The following is a 14453-nucleotide window of genomic DNA, read 5'->3' on the forward strand; positions in this document are numbered from 1 at the left end:
CTGTGTTATAACAGTTCAGGTAATGGAAATCTGTCCTTATGGAATTCATAAGTCACTACCATAAAATCTGGGATGTGGAATAAAAATTCATATGAAATTTATGTGAAAAAGTATTTTTTTAAACTAGCATTTCTTGATGATTCAGAGTCACAGCTTCATGTTATGGAAAATCGCAATGTGGACCGTTTCCTAGGAATGCAATCCCACCCCCCAAGGTCACATGGGGGTTTCCTGTACTAAAATAATTGTGAATGTGCAGTTGTATTGCTCCAACAGCCCTCTTTGTTTCAGTAGTTTGCTTCACTAACACTAGCATCAGATCTCAAATATAGAGCAGTTACTTGAATGATTATGGAGCACAAGCAAGAATCAGATTTTTTTTATCGGGAATTGGTGCAAAAAGAGATCCAGGTTGTTTTACATTTTCCATTCTTTAATAAAACATTTTCTTCTTGCTTTTCCTCACTTCACCTTGTGGTACAAAAACTGAAGATGATAGAAATGTTAAGTAGTGCATGTGGAAGAAGAAGCATGGTTAACATTTCAAATTGAAGATGAAGCATCTGCCTGAAATGTTAACTGTTTCTCTTTCCACAGATGCTGCCTGACTTCCTGAGTGTTTGCAGCATTTTCTTTTTTTTCCAGATTTCCAGCATTTCGGGTTTTTAATATTTTCATTTAATGGTGTGCTACAGTCCTGGATACCTTCTGAAAAAGGTTTCCACATTCTCTGTATTGAGAACAAGCTGGCTTACAGAGCAGTGGTTGGGTTGCAGAGGCTTGTGAATTGGAAATGGGAATATTCAAACCATGACCGTGGAGGAGCTCTACATAAGATTTCCATCACCAGGCTGTCCTGCTCAATAGTTTAAAGCAGACGAGTGGGGAGAAGCTGACAAATCTGAAGTATATCTTCCTTTTAAAATGAGGATTACCTGACATTTCAGAATACCTGAATCCCTTAGAACACTGTTTAAGAATTAAACCACTGACAGTGCTTCTGATGAATGTAATGGTTTAACTTCTCTTTCTATTGATTTTTTGAACACTGTTGCCTAAATAGTTAGCGCTGGTGGCATTATCAGTGGAGCTGATACAAAGGATTAACAATCTGATGCTGTGAACCATACTAACTTGGCAAAAATCTGCATGGCTTGATTGTGGACAACTTGTGACAGGTAAGAATACACTTATTAAGACTTTTGTGTACCTGTATGTGCATTCATCTCCATTGTGCCCATGCATTTCCACAAACAGTTCTTCCATCTTGTGTATGTCACGTCTTTTTTTAAAAAAGAAAGAAAAGCCTTTGTCCTTGGGTTCAATTAGGCAATTGGTTTATTATTGTCACATGTACCAAGGTGCAGTGAAAAACTGTTTTGCATGCCATCCATACACATCATTTCATCACATCAGTACATCAAGGTGGTACAAGGGAAATACTCCCAATATTACATAAAGCCATGAAGACCAAAACATTCCTTGATTACCAAGCACTAATGCCACTAAGAAATGGCTTCTGGCCATTGGTCAAAGGGAAGAACAATCTAACAATTGCCGAAATTCATAACCACTGCTAATAAAGTATGTTATGCAATCGACCAGTGAATGGTAGAGTTGCAGAAAGACATCAGTGAATGGGGACTTTGTTTGAGGACACCGGTAAGTAATTGGCATAGGTTAACAACAACCCTGTGATGCCTGATCTGACTGCATGTTGTTCACATGTGAATCAGGGCAGTAAGAAGAGAGGTTTTCTGAATCCACAACATCAAACTTAATTTACAAAATTTAATAAAGGTCTTGAAAATCAAGGGTTTTTTGATAGAGTAGATTAAGAGAAATTGTTTCCAGAGGGGACAAACTTCACAAAGCAGGAGGGGGTGGAGACAAAAAGATGCGTTTTTAATATAGATTTTGTTGTGATCTTGAATCCATTGCCAGCCTAGAAGAATAGTAGAATGGGATTCAATAATTTTCAAAAGAGCATTGGCCATATATACTTTGAAGAAATAATAAATGCAGAGATACAAGTTAAGATTGCTGATAATTTTTTATGCCCAATCTCAGTGGGCGCTGAGTCCATTTGCAGAGCTGGTTTTGGCCAGCCACATTGTCATAGGCCAAGGAGCAAACTTCATGTTTTCTACTCATACTTTGAAGAAATAATAAATGCAGAGATACAAGTTAAGATTGCTGATAATTTTTTATGCCCAATCTCAGTGGGCGCTGAGTCCATTTGCAGAGCTGGTTTTGGCCAGCCACATTGTCATAGGCCAAGGAGCAAACTTCATGTTTTCTACTCTCTATGATGTTCTATATTTATGTTCATCTCTGGTCCATCCCTATATTTAATTCCATTGAGAGTCTTCAACCACCAACAGGAAGTAAAGGACAATGTTTTATGCTAACTCAGTCAGCGGGTGGTTTCCATCACCATGAAATCCCACCCAACATTGCAGCAGAGGCAGAAATTATGGGTTTCAAACTACAATCTATTTTATAATTTATTTACCCATGGGATGTGGACATAGCTGGCAATGCCAACATTTATTGTCAGGTGAGGTATCACAGAGCTGCTATTAATCTATGTGCAATGCGCCTGCGATGCTGCTGCAGGTAAGATTTTCATTGCACCCGTGCATACATGTACTTGTGCATATGATAATAAACTTGACTTTGACTATGCCAATTACTAACTAGTTCCCTCAACCAAAGTCCCCATTTATTGTCCATAGCTAATTCCCCCAAATAAGGAAGCAGTTAAGAGTCAAACATATTGGCATATAGACCAGCCAGGTAAGGATGGCAAATTTCCTTCCCTGAGAGTCATAGTGAATCTGATGGGATTTTATAACAGTCCTACTGAGACTAAATACAAATGTGGAATTAAAGCTAATTACTAGAATTTAAATTCTCCAGCTGCCATAGTGGGATTTGAACTCCTATCTCTAAATCAACAGTCCAGAACTCTGGCTTCTAGTTGACTGACTTAACCATTACACCACTGCTCCAATGATCAATTGAGACACCAGCGTCTGGCACCCTTTGACACATTGTAGAATCATAACATGGGGATCTACTGGAAAGACCTATTTCTATAGCAACTTTCATGATCTCAGCACCAAAAGGGCTTTACAGTCAATGAAAGGATATCAAACGTAGATTTTGTTGTAGAGTAGGAAACACAGTAGTAAATTTGCACACAGCATTCTTCCGTAAACATAAAAGTGATGATGACCAGATAATCTGTTTGTAATGTTGATTGAAGGAGGGCAGCTGCTGCCCCACAGCACCAGTGACCCAGGTTCAATCCTGACATCTGATCCCACCTGTGTGGAGTTTGCATAGTCTCTTTGTTTTCCTATGAGAGCTTGAGTTTCTTCCCATATCCCAAAGCATGCAGGTTTGTAGGTTAATTCACCATTGTAAGTGCCCCTTGTGTAAGTGAATGATAGAACAGCAGGAAATGTGGGAAGAATAGGTTACAGGGAAAATTATTGGGAGAGTGGGATTACTCTGTGAGCTGGTGTAGACTTGATGGGCTGAATGGTCTCATGCCATATGAAAATACAGAACATCAAAATATGGATAAATGTTGGCAGGACATATGCTGACCCTTTGCTGTCACTCTGCTGTAAATTGTGGAAATTATTTTTTTTCTAACTGTGATCTCTCCCTTTTTGAATGCTGTACCTTGTCTTTCCTTTCCTCTCACAGAGGTGACGGACTCTCCTGTGAGCAACTGTTGCAGTACCTTGGTCATGTACAATTGTGAGATGGACAGTGGACATCAGGAGGAGGCCACTCAACCGCTGAGTGTGTTTTGTCTTTGCCTCCCTTTCCATTAGTTGTGTGAAGTAGGGATCCTGAGTTCTTTTCTCCCCAACCCTCTTCCCACTCCCCCCTTCCCCCAACACTTGCCTCTTCCTGGGTCTACTTCAGGTGCAATGAGGCCAGGTGGACCACATGAACTACCAACAAAGAAATCACTAGGGACTGTGGAACTAACCTGGAACCTTCCCAATCAATGTGGTGGGTTCCATGGCAGGCAATGCAGCTACAGACCGGGCTCTTGGAGCAGCTTCAAAGAAAGTGACCAACCAGAAGGAAATGAGAAAAGATTTGGATTTACTAACTAATCGGCTACACAGACATATAACTGAAAATCAGCTTATTAGCTGAAGACTGTTAAAAAGCAGTTGCATTAACTGAATACTCCAAGGCATTACAGAACATTATACAAGTAATGGAAGATACATTAATAAATAGTACATTTGAAGGATTCCAAATGAAAATCTTGAACATTTTCTGCTATGAGCCAGTTCTACGGTGCCTCATTTTTGCTACAGTCAGATATACAAACATATTATCTCTTTAATTCTAGGATTGTGTGATTGTATGTAACATTGTGAAAGCTGTTCCAGATTCAGTTTATACCTTCCCACTTCTCCAGTCTGGATAGGATCCATCATGTGGCTGTTGAGATTGAAGGTGACTCTCTTCTGCAGCACTATACCATTGGGCCTCATTGCTCAATGGATTTGCATTGACTGTCAAGGTAACTAGCAAATCCCATGGACAGTTCACTGACCAGGCTAATTATCATGATCCTACAGGATGAAAATACAAGAGTCAAGAGTTACTGAGTTGGAGTTAGAACCAGAGGGAACATGATGAAATAAGATCGCAGTGTTGTGTGCAATCCTGCAATCCACTTATCAGATGCATCGTGTAAATGACCTAGTTGATTGGATGAACTTGGATCACTGGTGCCAGTTCCTCATTTTAGATGCTGCTGAAAAATTGGCTGACTGCACTTTGTTATTCTGTTTGGAGCAGATGGATGACCTGCAATTTACAAGAAATATAGATAGAGTTCTTTATTTTTACATTAACACAGTCAACCAATCAGTCTATCAAAAAAACCTTTCAAACTTAGCAGTGAATTACTGAAGAACTTCAATCTCAGAATTATGTCCCACTAATAAAGTACTTGAGTTTCTTTCCTGAAATTGCTGTAGTGTGATCTGCTTTGGTGTTGCATGAGATGTTGGTGTCCCAGTTGTAAATGTAATTTGTGCATTACATTTCCATCTAACTCCATCTACATTCATCCCAAGTTCTGCCTTCCCCAAGTCCTTCCTCCCAGATGTGTCAAACCTTTGTTTCATCCTACAAAGTGTTTCCATCAATGAATATTTATTTGCTTGAAATTTAATACCTTTCTCTAAAATAAAGTAGGCAGTGCAGTTTTTCTCTGTCTCTCTCTACTCAATTAAATGGCAACACTTCCCGTGTGACAAAACTGGTTCCCTCAGTTCAACTCTTTTTCTGCAGTTTATCTAATATTAGCATTAAAAAAAAGTCACCCTCCTCCTTAAAGCCCCATGTAAAATTCAAAATAATGGACTGGGTGGGATAAGTTTAAAAAAAAATACACAAACAAAGGTGATATCTCCTGCACTTTGTAAGGTTAAGCGATGTAAGGTTCTGAAAATAATAAAGGGAACTGCTAAGGTGGATGAGGGGTAGCTATTTTCACAGACTCGCAAATCCAGACTAAAGGAAATAGTATAAAAATTAGAGCCAAGCCTTCTAGAAGAGAAGTTAGGAAGTATCATTATATGTAGATGGCAGTTAAAATTTGGAATACTACTGCAAATGGTCAATGTTGCGAGGTTAAATATTAATTTAAAATGGTTGTTTTCTTTTGTTTACCATGGCTATTTTGAGAGATTTTGTGAAAAGTTGAGAGTTAATTCACAAAGATCTCGAGTGGCAAAATGAGCTCTTGGGCCTAAGTAGTCCACCCCTGTCCCACACTGCTGAAGTGGATAACTATCCACATTTTACTGCATCAGCTGTGTTTTTGCCCACTCACTCAACTTGTCTAAATTGTGTTCTATCCTTGACTTTATAGCAAAATATTTTTAAAAACTGCGATGTACTATGCCATTATAACAATGGTTAAACCTTAGCTGGAGTATTGTGTTCCTTTCTGGATCTGGACACAGTACTTTAAGAAGGATGTCAAGAGCAGAGAATATGATGGCCTTCGATTACATGGAGAGATGAGAGAAGCTGCAGGTGTTCTCCTTAGAGCAGAAAAGGTTATTGTTCAAAATCATGGAGAGTTTTGATAGAGCAAATAACCAGAGACAAGATGAGAAGACCATTTTAACCAGGTTGATAATTCTGGACTGCACTGTAAGAAAGGGTGGTGCAAGCAGATCAAATATGATAAATATTTGCAGTGTAAAAGAGGTATGGCTGCAGCAACTGGAACCATTTCAAAGAACGATCGCAAGCGTGATGGTCTCCATCCTTTATCATTCTATGAGTGCTTCAACCACAGTTGGTATAGCTTACATTCAGCAAAAACCTGTTTCCCAATAGTGACATACTCAAAGGGCATATTTTGGTGTCTGTCACACAGTCTTAGCATAAAATAATTATAACAGATAAGACAAGAGTATTCCTGCTTAATATTGCAAACTGCTCTGTTACATTGTCTTGCCAGTTATAGCCAAAGAAAGTAGGGAGTATATTATCCTCTCCTGACACACACAGGTATAGCATTCCAAGACACTGCTACTACAGTAAACCTGCGATAGAAGTGTGGCTGAGGGCCAACCATGGAGTGGAGCATCAATTTAAAGGGTCTTTTCTGTAAGTGCTTTGTATTATTATGAGAAAAATATTTTTTTTGCTCCCCAGTATTTGTCCTGGATTGAAGCCCAGCTATATTTGAAATTCAGCTAACAAAAACTCTGCTTTATATGTACCTGCTTCCTTTTTTTCCCACACTGCATTGTAATTAAGACCAATCACACAGCATCCAGCACTAATTTATTCTCCCCAGGTACTCAAAACTGGAGTTCCTTACCTCTTCTTAAAATTTGGTGTTATCCTGCTACTGTTTGTTGTTGTCTCTTGTGCTTTGGTTCTAAACCTCTCACCGATTTTTTTAAAATGAAAATTCATCCTGAATGCCCAGCAACATAAATGCGGTAGTAGCAAGATCAAGTCGGAAGCTGAATGTCCTATGGTGAGTAATTCACTTCCTGCCACCCCAAAGACTTTCCACTGTCTGAAAACCCAAGTCATTAGTGCAACGGAATACTCGCCACGATTTTAACTTCAATGTGCATTCTCACCCTATCAACCAATCTAAACATCCATTCCCTTTCGGCCACACAGCCATATGAACCATCTACAAAATGCACCACGGTTACTCACCAATAATCCTTTGACACCATCCCTCAAACTTGCAAGGTCTCAATTTACATGGACAAGGGAAGCAGGAGTATAGGAATGCAGCCACATGAAAGTTCCCCTCCCCCCACCCCCAACTTGTGCATCAGCATAACTTGGAAAAATATCTTTGAACCTTCATTGACACTAGGTCTAAGCCCTGGTACTTTTTAGTCAATTACCCCGAGGTGTATTATCGCAAGAAAGACTGTAATACGTCAAATGGTGAATCGCCACCACTTAGCAGCAGTAGAACACAAGAAATAAAAGCAGGAAAATACCATTTAGCCCCTCGTTTCCACCTTTCATAAGGTCATGGCTGATCTTTAACGTCAATCGCACTTTCATGCCCAAACCCTACATCACTTGATTCTCTTGATAGCTGAAACTATGTTGATCTCTCTCATGAATATTCTCGGTGACTGAGCCTCCAGAGCTCTCCGAGATTGAAAATTCTCCAATTTCCCTTCACATCCATCTGAAAAGTGAAATCCAATATCCTGTATCCCTTTGTTCTAGATTCTCCATTCTGAGGAAACAGCACATTAACATCCAACCCTTTCAGACCTATGAATATTTCAATGAGATCTTTCATTCTTTTAAAATCCAAGAAATATAAGAAACTTTTACTCGGTCTCTCCATTTACAATGGTAACTTCCTTCTGAGTAAATCTATGCTGCAAGTCATGTAGGCCCTTAACTAGGAAGGCTAGAAATTTTATTAAACGCTTTTAACTTTGTACTAAATATTAAATTTCCTCGCTTCTAGACCCTTCTATTGATATGACTGATGGGGAAAAGCTTAGGCATCATGTAAATCTGGGTACCTGAATGTCCCAATGGCCACGTCACTATAGCGATCTACGTGGTTTACTGAGGCATTGACATAGCTCCCTCGGGCCACATTGCACTAGCTCAGCTACCACTTTGATGGGAAGCTGCAAACATTTGTCTGTATGCACAGCTCCTTACCTGTCACTGGAGAGGCGCAGAGGTTTGCAAAAATGATGTGGCTGTTGGGCAAGATGCATTCCTTACACCACGTGTTCCCCATTTCTAAAGTGTGAAAGTTCTCTCCCTGGAGCTGCCAAATCCATCATCCTTCGGTTCCAATCTATTGCTGCTTTCACAAATTGTCCCTCTGGTCATTTATCGACGCTTTGGTGGCTTTTAGCACTGTTTCAATCCTGCTTTGATTTGGAGGCTGCCCAACTTTTGCAATCTTCCTTGGGCTGGGTTAGTCCCGATGATAAGAAGGGGAAACTGAAGAGTGAAACAACGAATTAATTCTATTTTCTCCTAGGGTCATGAAATTTAAAAAAAATACAAGCTAGTGCACTGGACAAAAAGCGGCTGTAACAGTGCAGTTGTTGCTCCCTGCTCGCTCGAGCTTAAAGAATGAAGTGTCAAGTTGGACTAAATTTCTGTGGCTGCCTCAAAGCTGCTGAACCTGTGAGGTCCACCCGAGGATCAAAAGAAAATATAAGGACTTAGGTAAGTTTCTGTGTTTCCTTTATTTGTTTTCTTTAATTGTTGTTCATTTGTTACTTTTGGGAGATCACAAATATTCTTCATATATTTGTCGCTGGTGCAGAGTAAACCAGCCTGATTAGAATTAGATAAATATGGCTTTAATTCCGCTATGAAGTCCACTGCATTAGATGGAAACTGGGCGGGGGGCAGCGATGAACATCTCAAACAATTAAGCAAAGACTACACTTCGCAAAATATGCTACAGATACCAAAGTTACAATATGTGGGCGTAGGAAATGAAGCGGACAGAGTGATGAAAGTCGCACTTCCTCGCTAAGCAAGCAGCCTCTCTCTATTGAATAAACAGCTGGATTGTGCGACTGTTGCGGATATTTTCGAGGCTGCTCCTTGTTGAACTGTGCAGGAGTACACCTTCCCACTGCTCCAGTCTGTGCCAGGAACCGTCAGGTAGCTGATGAGACTGAAGGTGTTGTCCGTGTTCCGCCTCACCGCGCTGGTTTCCACCTCACTGCTCGTCGGACTCCCGTTCACTATCCAGCTGACGGCAGGGAAGCCCACCGACAGTTTACTGACCAGACAAACTAAGGTGTCCGCTCCTTTAATGGATATTTCCTTAACTGAAGGTTCAAGGAGCTGCCACGCTGCAATAGGAATCAGATATGGTGCTTAGCATCACTTAAGAGTTTAAAACAGCAGGTGAGAAAGTTTCCAGCTTACTACCGTGGACCCCGCCAGCTCACCAAGAGATAAGGCATTGCCCCATTTAAGATGACAGCTATAAAATTAATAATTTGCTTTTTAAGCAGCTGTTGTTAGCAGATTACAGTCACTGTAGGGTTTTTTTTTGTCAAAATCAAATCCTAGCATATTGGCATCATTGTCAAGATTGACATTTGTTATCCATCTTTATTTGACCCCCCCCCCCCAAAGTGCATCACCTTACACTTGTCCAGATTTAACTCCATCTGCCATTTCTCCACCCAAGTTTCCAACTGATTTATATCCTATTGAATCCTCTGACAAACTTCTTTACTATCTGCAAATTTTGTGTCATCTGCAAATTTACTCATCAGACCACCTACATTTTCAAACAAATCATTAACTTATATTACAAATAACTAAGGTCCCAGCGCTGATCCTTGTGGAGCACTAACAACACCCCTCTCCCTCTACCTTTCAGCTTCTATGACCAAGCTAATTTTGCATCCAATTTGCCAACTCACCGTGGATCCCACGTGACTAAATCTTCTGGACTAGCCCACCATGTGGTATCTTGTCAATGGCCTTACTAACGTCCATGCAGACAACATCCACTGTCGCACCCTCAATCATCTTCATCACTTCCTCAAAAAACTCAATCCAATTTGTGAGACAGGACTTCCCACACACAAAGCCATGCTGACTGTCCCTAACAAGTCCATGCGTTTCCAAATGGACGTCCCTAAGAACCTTTCCCAGTAATTTCCCTATCACTGATGTAAGGCTCACATGCCTGTGGTGTCCTTGCTTGTCTATCCTCCAGGCTTCTAACACCTGGTCAGTGGCTAAAGAGGATACAAAGACCTCTGTCAAGACCTCAATGATTTCCTCCCTTGCCTCCCTCAGAATCCCGGGATAGATCCCATCAGGCCCCAGGGTCTTATCCACCTTAATGTTTTCAAGACACCCATATAATTGCTTATCTTTGTGGCTTGATCTTTACGAAGGTACATCGTCTCCACTTAGTGTCCAACCAGTGTTTTTCATCTCATATTGTGACGCCGGGAAACCAACGCTGCTATTAATCTGACTGGCTCAAACATTACCCAATTTATTATTTTATAAAGCAGATGTTACGCCAACAGACAAAACCATCTTTCAAAGGGAAATCTCTTTGAATGAATGTGGTCAGACCATAGTTACTTCTGACTTCACTCAAAACACCTCTAATTCTTTACCTTAAATTCTTTACCCCCTGTTCATAGTCACCTCTGCTGAGAGGGAAGTTTTCCAATTATTTACCCTATCTCCCTCCTCAGCATCCTCTGCTCTAAGGAAAACAAACCCAGCCTATCCAGTCTCTCCTCATAATTGCACCCAATCAATCCATCCCAGGCAATAATATCCAGGTGATTCCCTACTTCACCTTCTCCAATATCATCATATCTTTTCTATAGTGTGGTGACCAGAACTGCACATAGTACTCCAGCTGTGGCCAAACCAATGTTTTATATAGTTGTACCATAACATCCCTGCTCTTATTTTCTGTGCCCCAGAGTAATAAAGGCAAGTATCCCATATGCCTTCATCACCACCTTATCTTGCACTCTAAGACAGCACAGGAGTGTGGCAATTCTCTGCGAGCTGTCCCCAGCAGATCCTCTCATTACATTTATCACAGTTGTTCCACTATTTTTAACTTCGATGCACATATGTATGGCATGATCTGCCTGGATGGCACGCAAACAAAAGCTTTTCACTGTATCTCGATCGACGTGAAAGTGATAATAAACAAGTGTGGTTAACCACATTGACTGCACGAATCAATCCCAGCACTGGGGCAAAGGGTTGGTCTCCTCCTTCGCCAGGCCGAATGTATCAGGATGGGAAAGAACACAAAGGTCGCAAGGCGCACCCAAAAGATACCTCCTGCATAGAAATGGGAGGGGGTGGGGGGGGGGTGCGGGGGGAGGGGGGTTTTGTGGAAGGGAAGGGTTAGACAGATATTAGAGCAGGATAAAATGTTGGCACAACATTGTGGGCCTGTACTGTGCTGTAATGTTCTATATTCTATTGACAATTATTATTAATAGTTAATCGCCGTTACACTTTGATACAAATGATAGATCACAATGCATTCCTTTATTTTGATTAAGTCCATGACTGGTGCTGAGGAAACCTCTCTTTTCAACTGCAGTTTTCAATTAAGCCAAGTAATTGGTCGCTTTTGCCCTGTGTAGCCTCTTGATAGGAGAAACAAGGGAAGGAAAAGTAACTTCTGGTACAAAATATTCAACTGACACAGCAGAATTCCGGGAAGTAAAGCAGAAGTACAAAATACATTGAATGCAGAACGCAGAGTGGCGGGGGGCCAAAGGCGTGGTAGAGTGACAGATGCAAGGCAATGATCTCCCGGTAATCAGGGAGCAAACACGCCCGCAGCCGCGCTCTGTTCAACAGCTGGACTGTGCGACAATTGTGGATATTTTCGAGGCTGCTCCTTGTTGAACTGTGCAGGAGTACACCCTCCCACTGCTCCAGTCTGTGCCGGGCACCGTCAGGTAGCTGCTGAGACTGGAGGTGTTGTCCGTGTTCCGCCTCACCGCGCTGGTTTCCACCTCACTGCTCGTCGGACTCCCGTCCACTGTCCAGCTGACGGCAGGGAACCCACCGACAGTTTACTGACCAGGCAAACTAAGGTGTCCGCTCCTTTAGCGGAGATCTCCTCGGCTGAAGGCCCAAGCAGTTTTACTGAAGGGTCCGGGAGCTGCTGAGCTGGAACGGGAACAAGAGAAGACGTGTTTCAGTTCACAGAGGAACTCGCGTCATTTCACAGCTTGAGAGAAGCGCGAGTGAAATGTTCCAGCTTACTATAGTGGGGCCCGAGTCTCACTGAGGGACAGGGCAGTGTCCATGGAGGACAGTGGATGTTGGCCAACACTGAAGAACGATATATTTGAGGTCAAGTTCTTGTTTTAAGATCCTCCTGGTGACTCTCTGATTTCCAGCATCACCCGCTCGGTGACTTCGCCTCCAGCTCCCAGGGTCTACCCCGGCCTGTGCCTCAGGAGCTGATTGGGGGAGGGTCGCCCAGGGAGGTCTCACTTGGCTTCAGTACCTCTGGTTCGTGAAGGGAGGGATCCATGATCCCACTTCCGACCACCAATCAGTCACCCCTTGCTCTGGGACCAGGGATTGCCAGTGGAAAATCTACTCCAACGGGTGAGGCTTTCGGCACCGAGTCATTAACGGACTTGAGACACACACCGGCACCAACAGCGACCCCGCATCAGTTTAATGTGCCCACTCACGGTGCCACCAGCGACACGTTGCTCCTCTTCCCTTCTCCCCACCCACCCATCACTAATGCCCCCGCTGTGCCACCCACTGCTGTCGGGAGAATAAACCCATCTCACACTCTGCACTGCCCCAGTGGGCGAGGGCACAAGGTGCGCGGTCCTGAGCTTCACGGAGCAGGACAAGGCAGGTCGCTCTGTGATCTGGGATGATGTCGAGGGATTCGGCTCCCTCTCACTGTGGGGGAGGGGAGGTGGGATTCTCCCCAGACCCGGAGCTCCGGCCTCAGTCGGTGCAGCGACCGCAATCGCTGAGCAGCGGTCCCCGGAAAGGAGCAGCGCTCAAGGAAATAGATGGCAGGAGAGAGGGGGCAAGGACTGGGCAATGGGAGAGGGGCTTTTATTGGATGGGTGTCTGCAGGAGATTCCACCCTCACTGGGAGGATTGCAGGTTCAGTGAAAGTCCAATGGAGGTTTCGCTGGCATTCTCCTGTCTTGACAACCGTGGGCTGTCTTCAGTCGGCAATGTCCTGTCCCCAGTGAGACTCCGGGCCCCACTTTAGGAATCTGGAACAAGAAGAGGACAGACTAACTGGATTGAGCGTCGCAAACTCAGAGAGAGGAAGAGTTCGTGTCAGAAACACAACATTAAAGATGTCAGGGACGCAGCACACGGCACCAGAAATCGCACAAATTCACACAAAGGGTTAACCCAGGGTTTATCAGAAAACACGACTGAAAAGAGAAATGTGATCATTCAGAGACGGTAACAATTCACTGAACACATCGAGCAGAACTGACGCTGGACACGAAACAGGATTGGATTGTAAATCAACATTTTCATTGTAAAATTCGCCAGGAAATTAAAACGTATAAGTTATTAATTGCCAGGTGACCGTATTCATGCCGTCAGCAATTGCAGAAAGGATTTCCCAGACACTTACCTGTAACAAAGGTAACAAAGGTTCGTCCCTGGTCCGAACACCCTAAACACGGATCGCTGACACCGACTTCAGACAGTAATAGACGGCAGCGTCATTCACCTCCACGTTCTTTATGATCAACTGGTAAACCGTGCCGGCGCCGTTGGCTTTCGACGTGAAACGGTCGCTGTTAAACCCAGGCCCATAGGTCGGGGCGCTGTGTGAGTGCTGTTAATACAGGATAAACTGTGAAGTTGTTCCTGGTGTCTGCTTGTGCCAAAAAAAACATAAACATCATCCTTCTTCCCGATTTTACATTCCAGCGTGGCCGTGGCTCCTGGATTCACCGACACGGTCGGAGGCTGAGTCAGGGTCTGGGACTCTCCAGCTGGAAAAGAGCAGGGATTCAACTTCAATCGTTGACTCTTTAATGTGACCCCAAGAGCCCACATCAGCAACTGCTGGCGGTGCAGACTTGCTGCCTGTACTTACAGCCCAGCCACAGTGCCAGAGACCAAATAAAGCACAGCGTCCGCATCGTTGCTGCCCGTCAGCTTCCTGCCTCCCTTCAGCCGCTGTATCAGTGACAGACTGTGGCCGCCGCTGCCGATGGAACCCAGTTATAGAGCCATTCACACCAGGGAGGAAATCCATGCAAATCAGGGTGACTGACACTGACCAACGAGAGCAAGGATCTGAAACCCTCCCATTCGCCGTCAGACACCGTCGACTTGAGGCGGTGACACTGTCGGCAACTGACTGATCTGTTCAAAACAACCCGGGA

The 14453-nt window shown here is 43.2% G+C and overlaps 1 pseudogene and 1 gene segment (V, D, J or C); both read right to left on the reverse strand.

The window, feature by feature from the left end:
* Positions 1-9063: 9063 nt before the first annotated feature.
* LOC127582702 (Ig lambda chain C region-like) lies at positions 9064-10463 on the reverse strand. The segment is given in 2 exon segments: positions 9064-9392; positions 10454-10463. Coding segments are annotated over 2 exon segments (339 nt in total).
* A 1357-nt stretch (positions 10464-11820) lies between these two features.
* Positions 11821-14289, reverse strand: LOC127582766 (immunoglobulin lambda-1 light chain-like; annotated as a pseudogene).
* Positions 14290-14453: the final 164 nt, after the last annotated feature.

The sequence above is a fragment of the Pristis pectinata genome, chromosome 24, assembly GCF_009764475.1.
Source record: "Pristis pectinata isolate sPriPec2 chromosome 24, sPriPec2.1.pri, whole genome shotgun sequence".
Taxonomy (NCBI): domain Eukaryota; kingdom Metazoa; phylum Chordata; class Chondrichthyes; order Rhinopristiformes; family Pristidae; genus Pristis; species Pristis pectinata.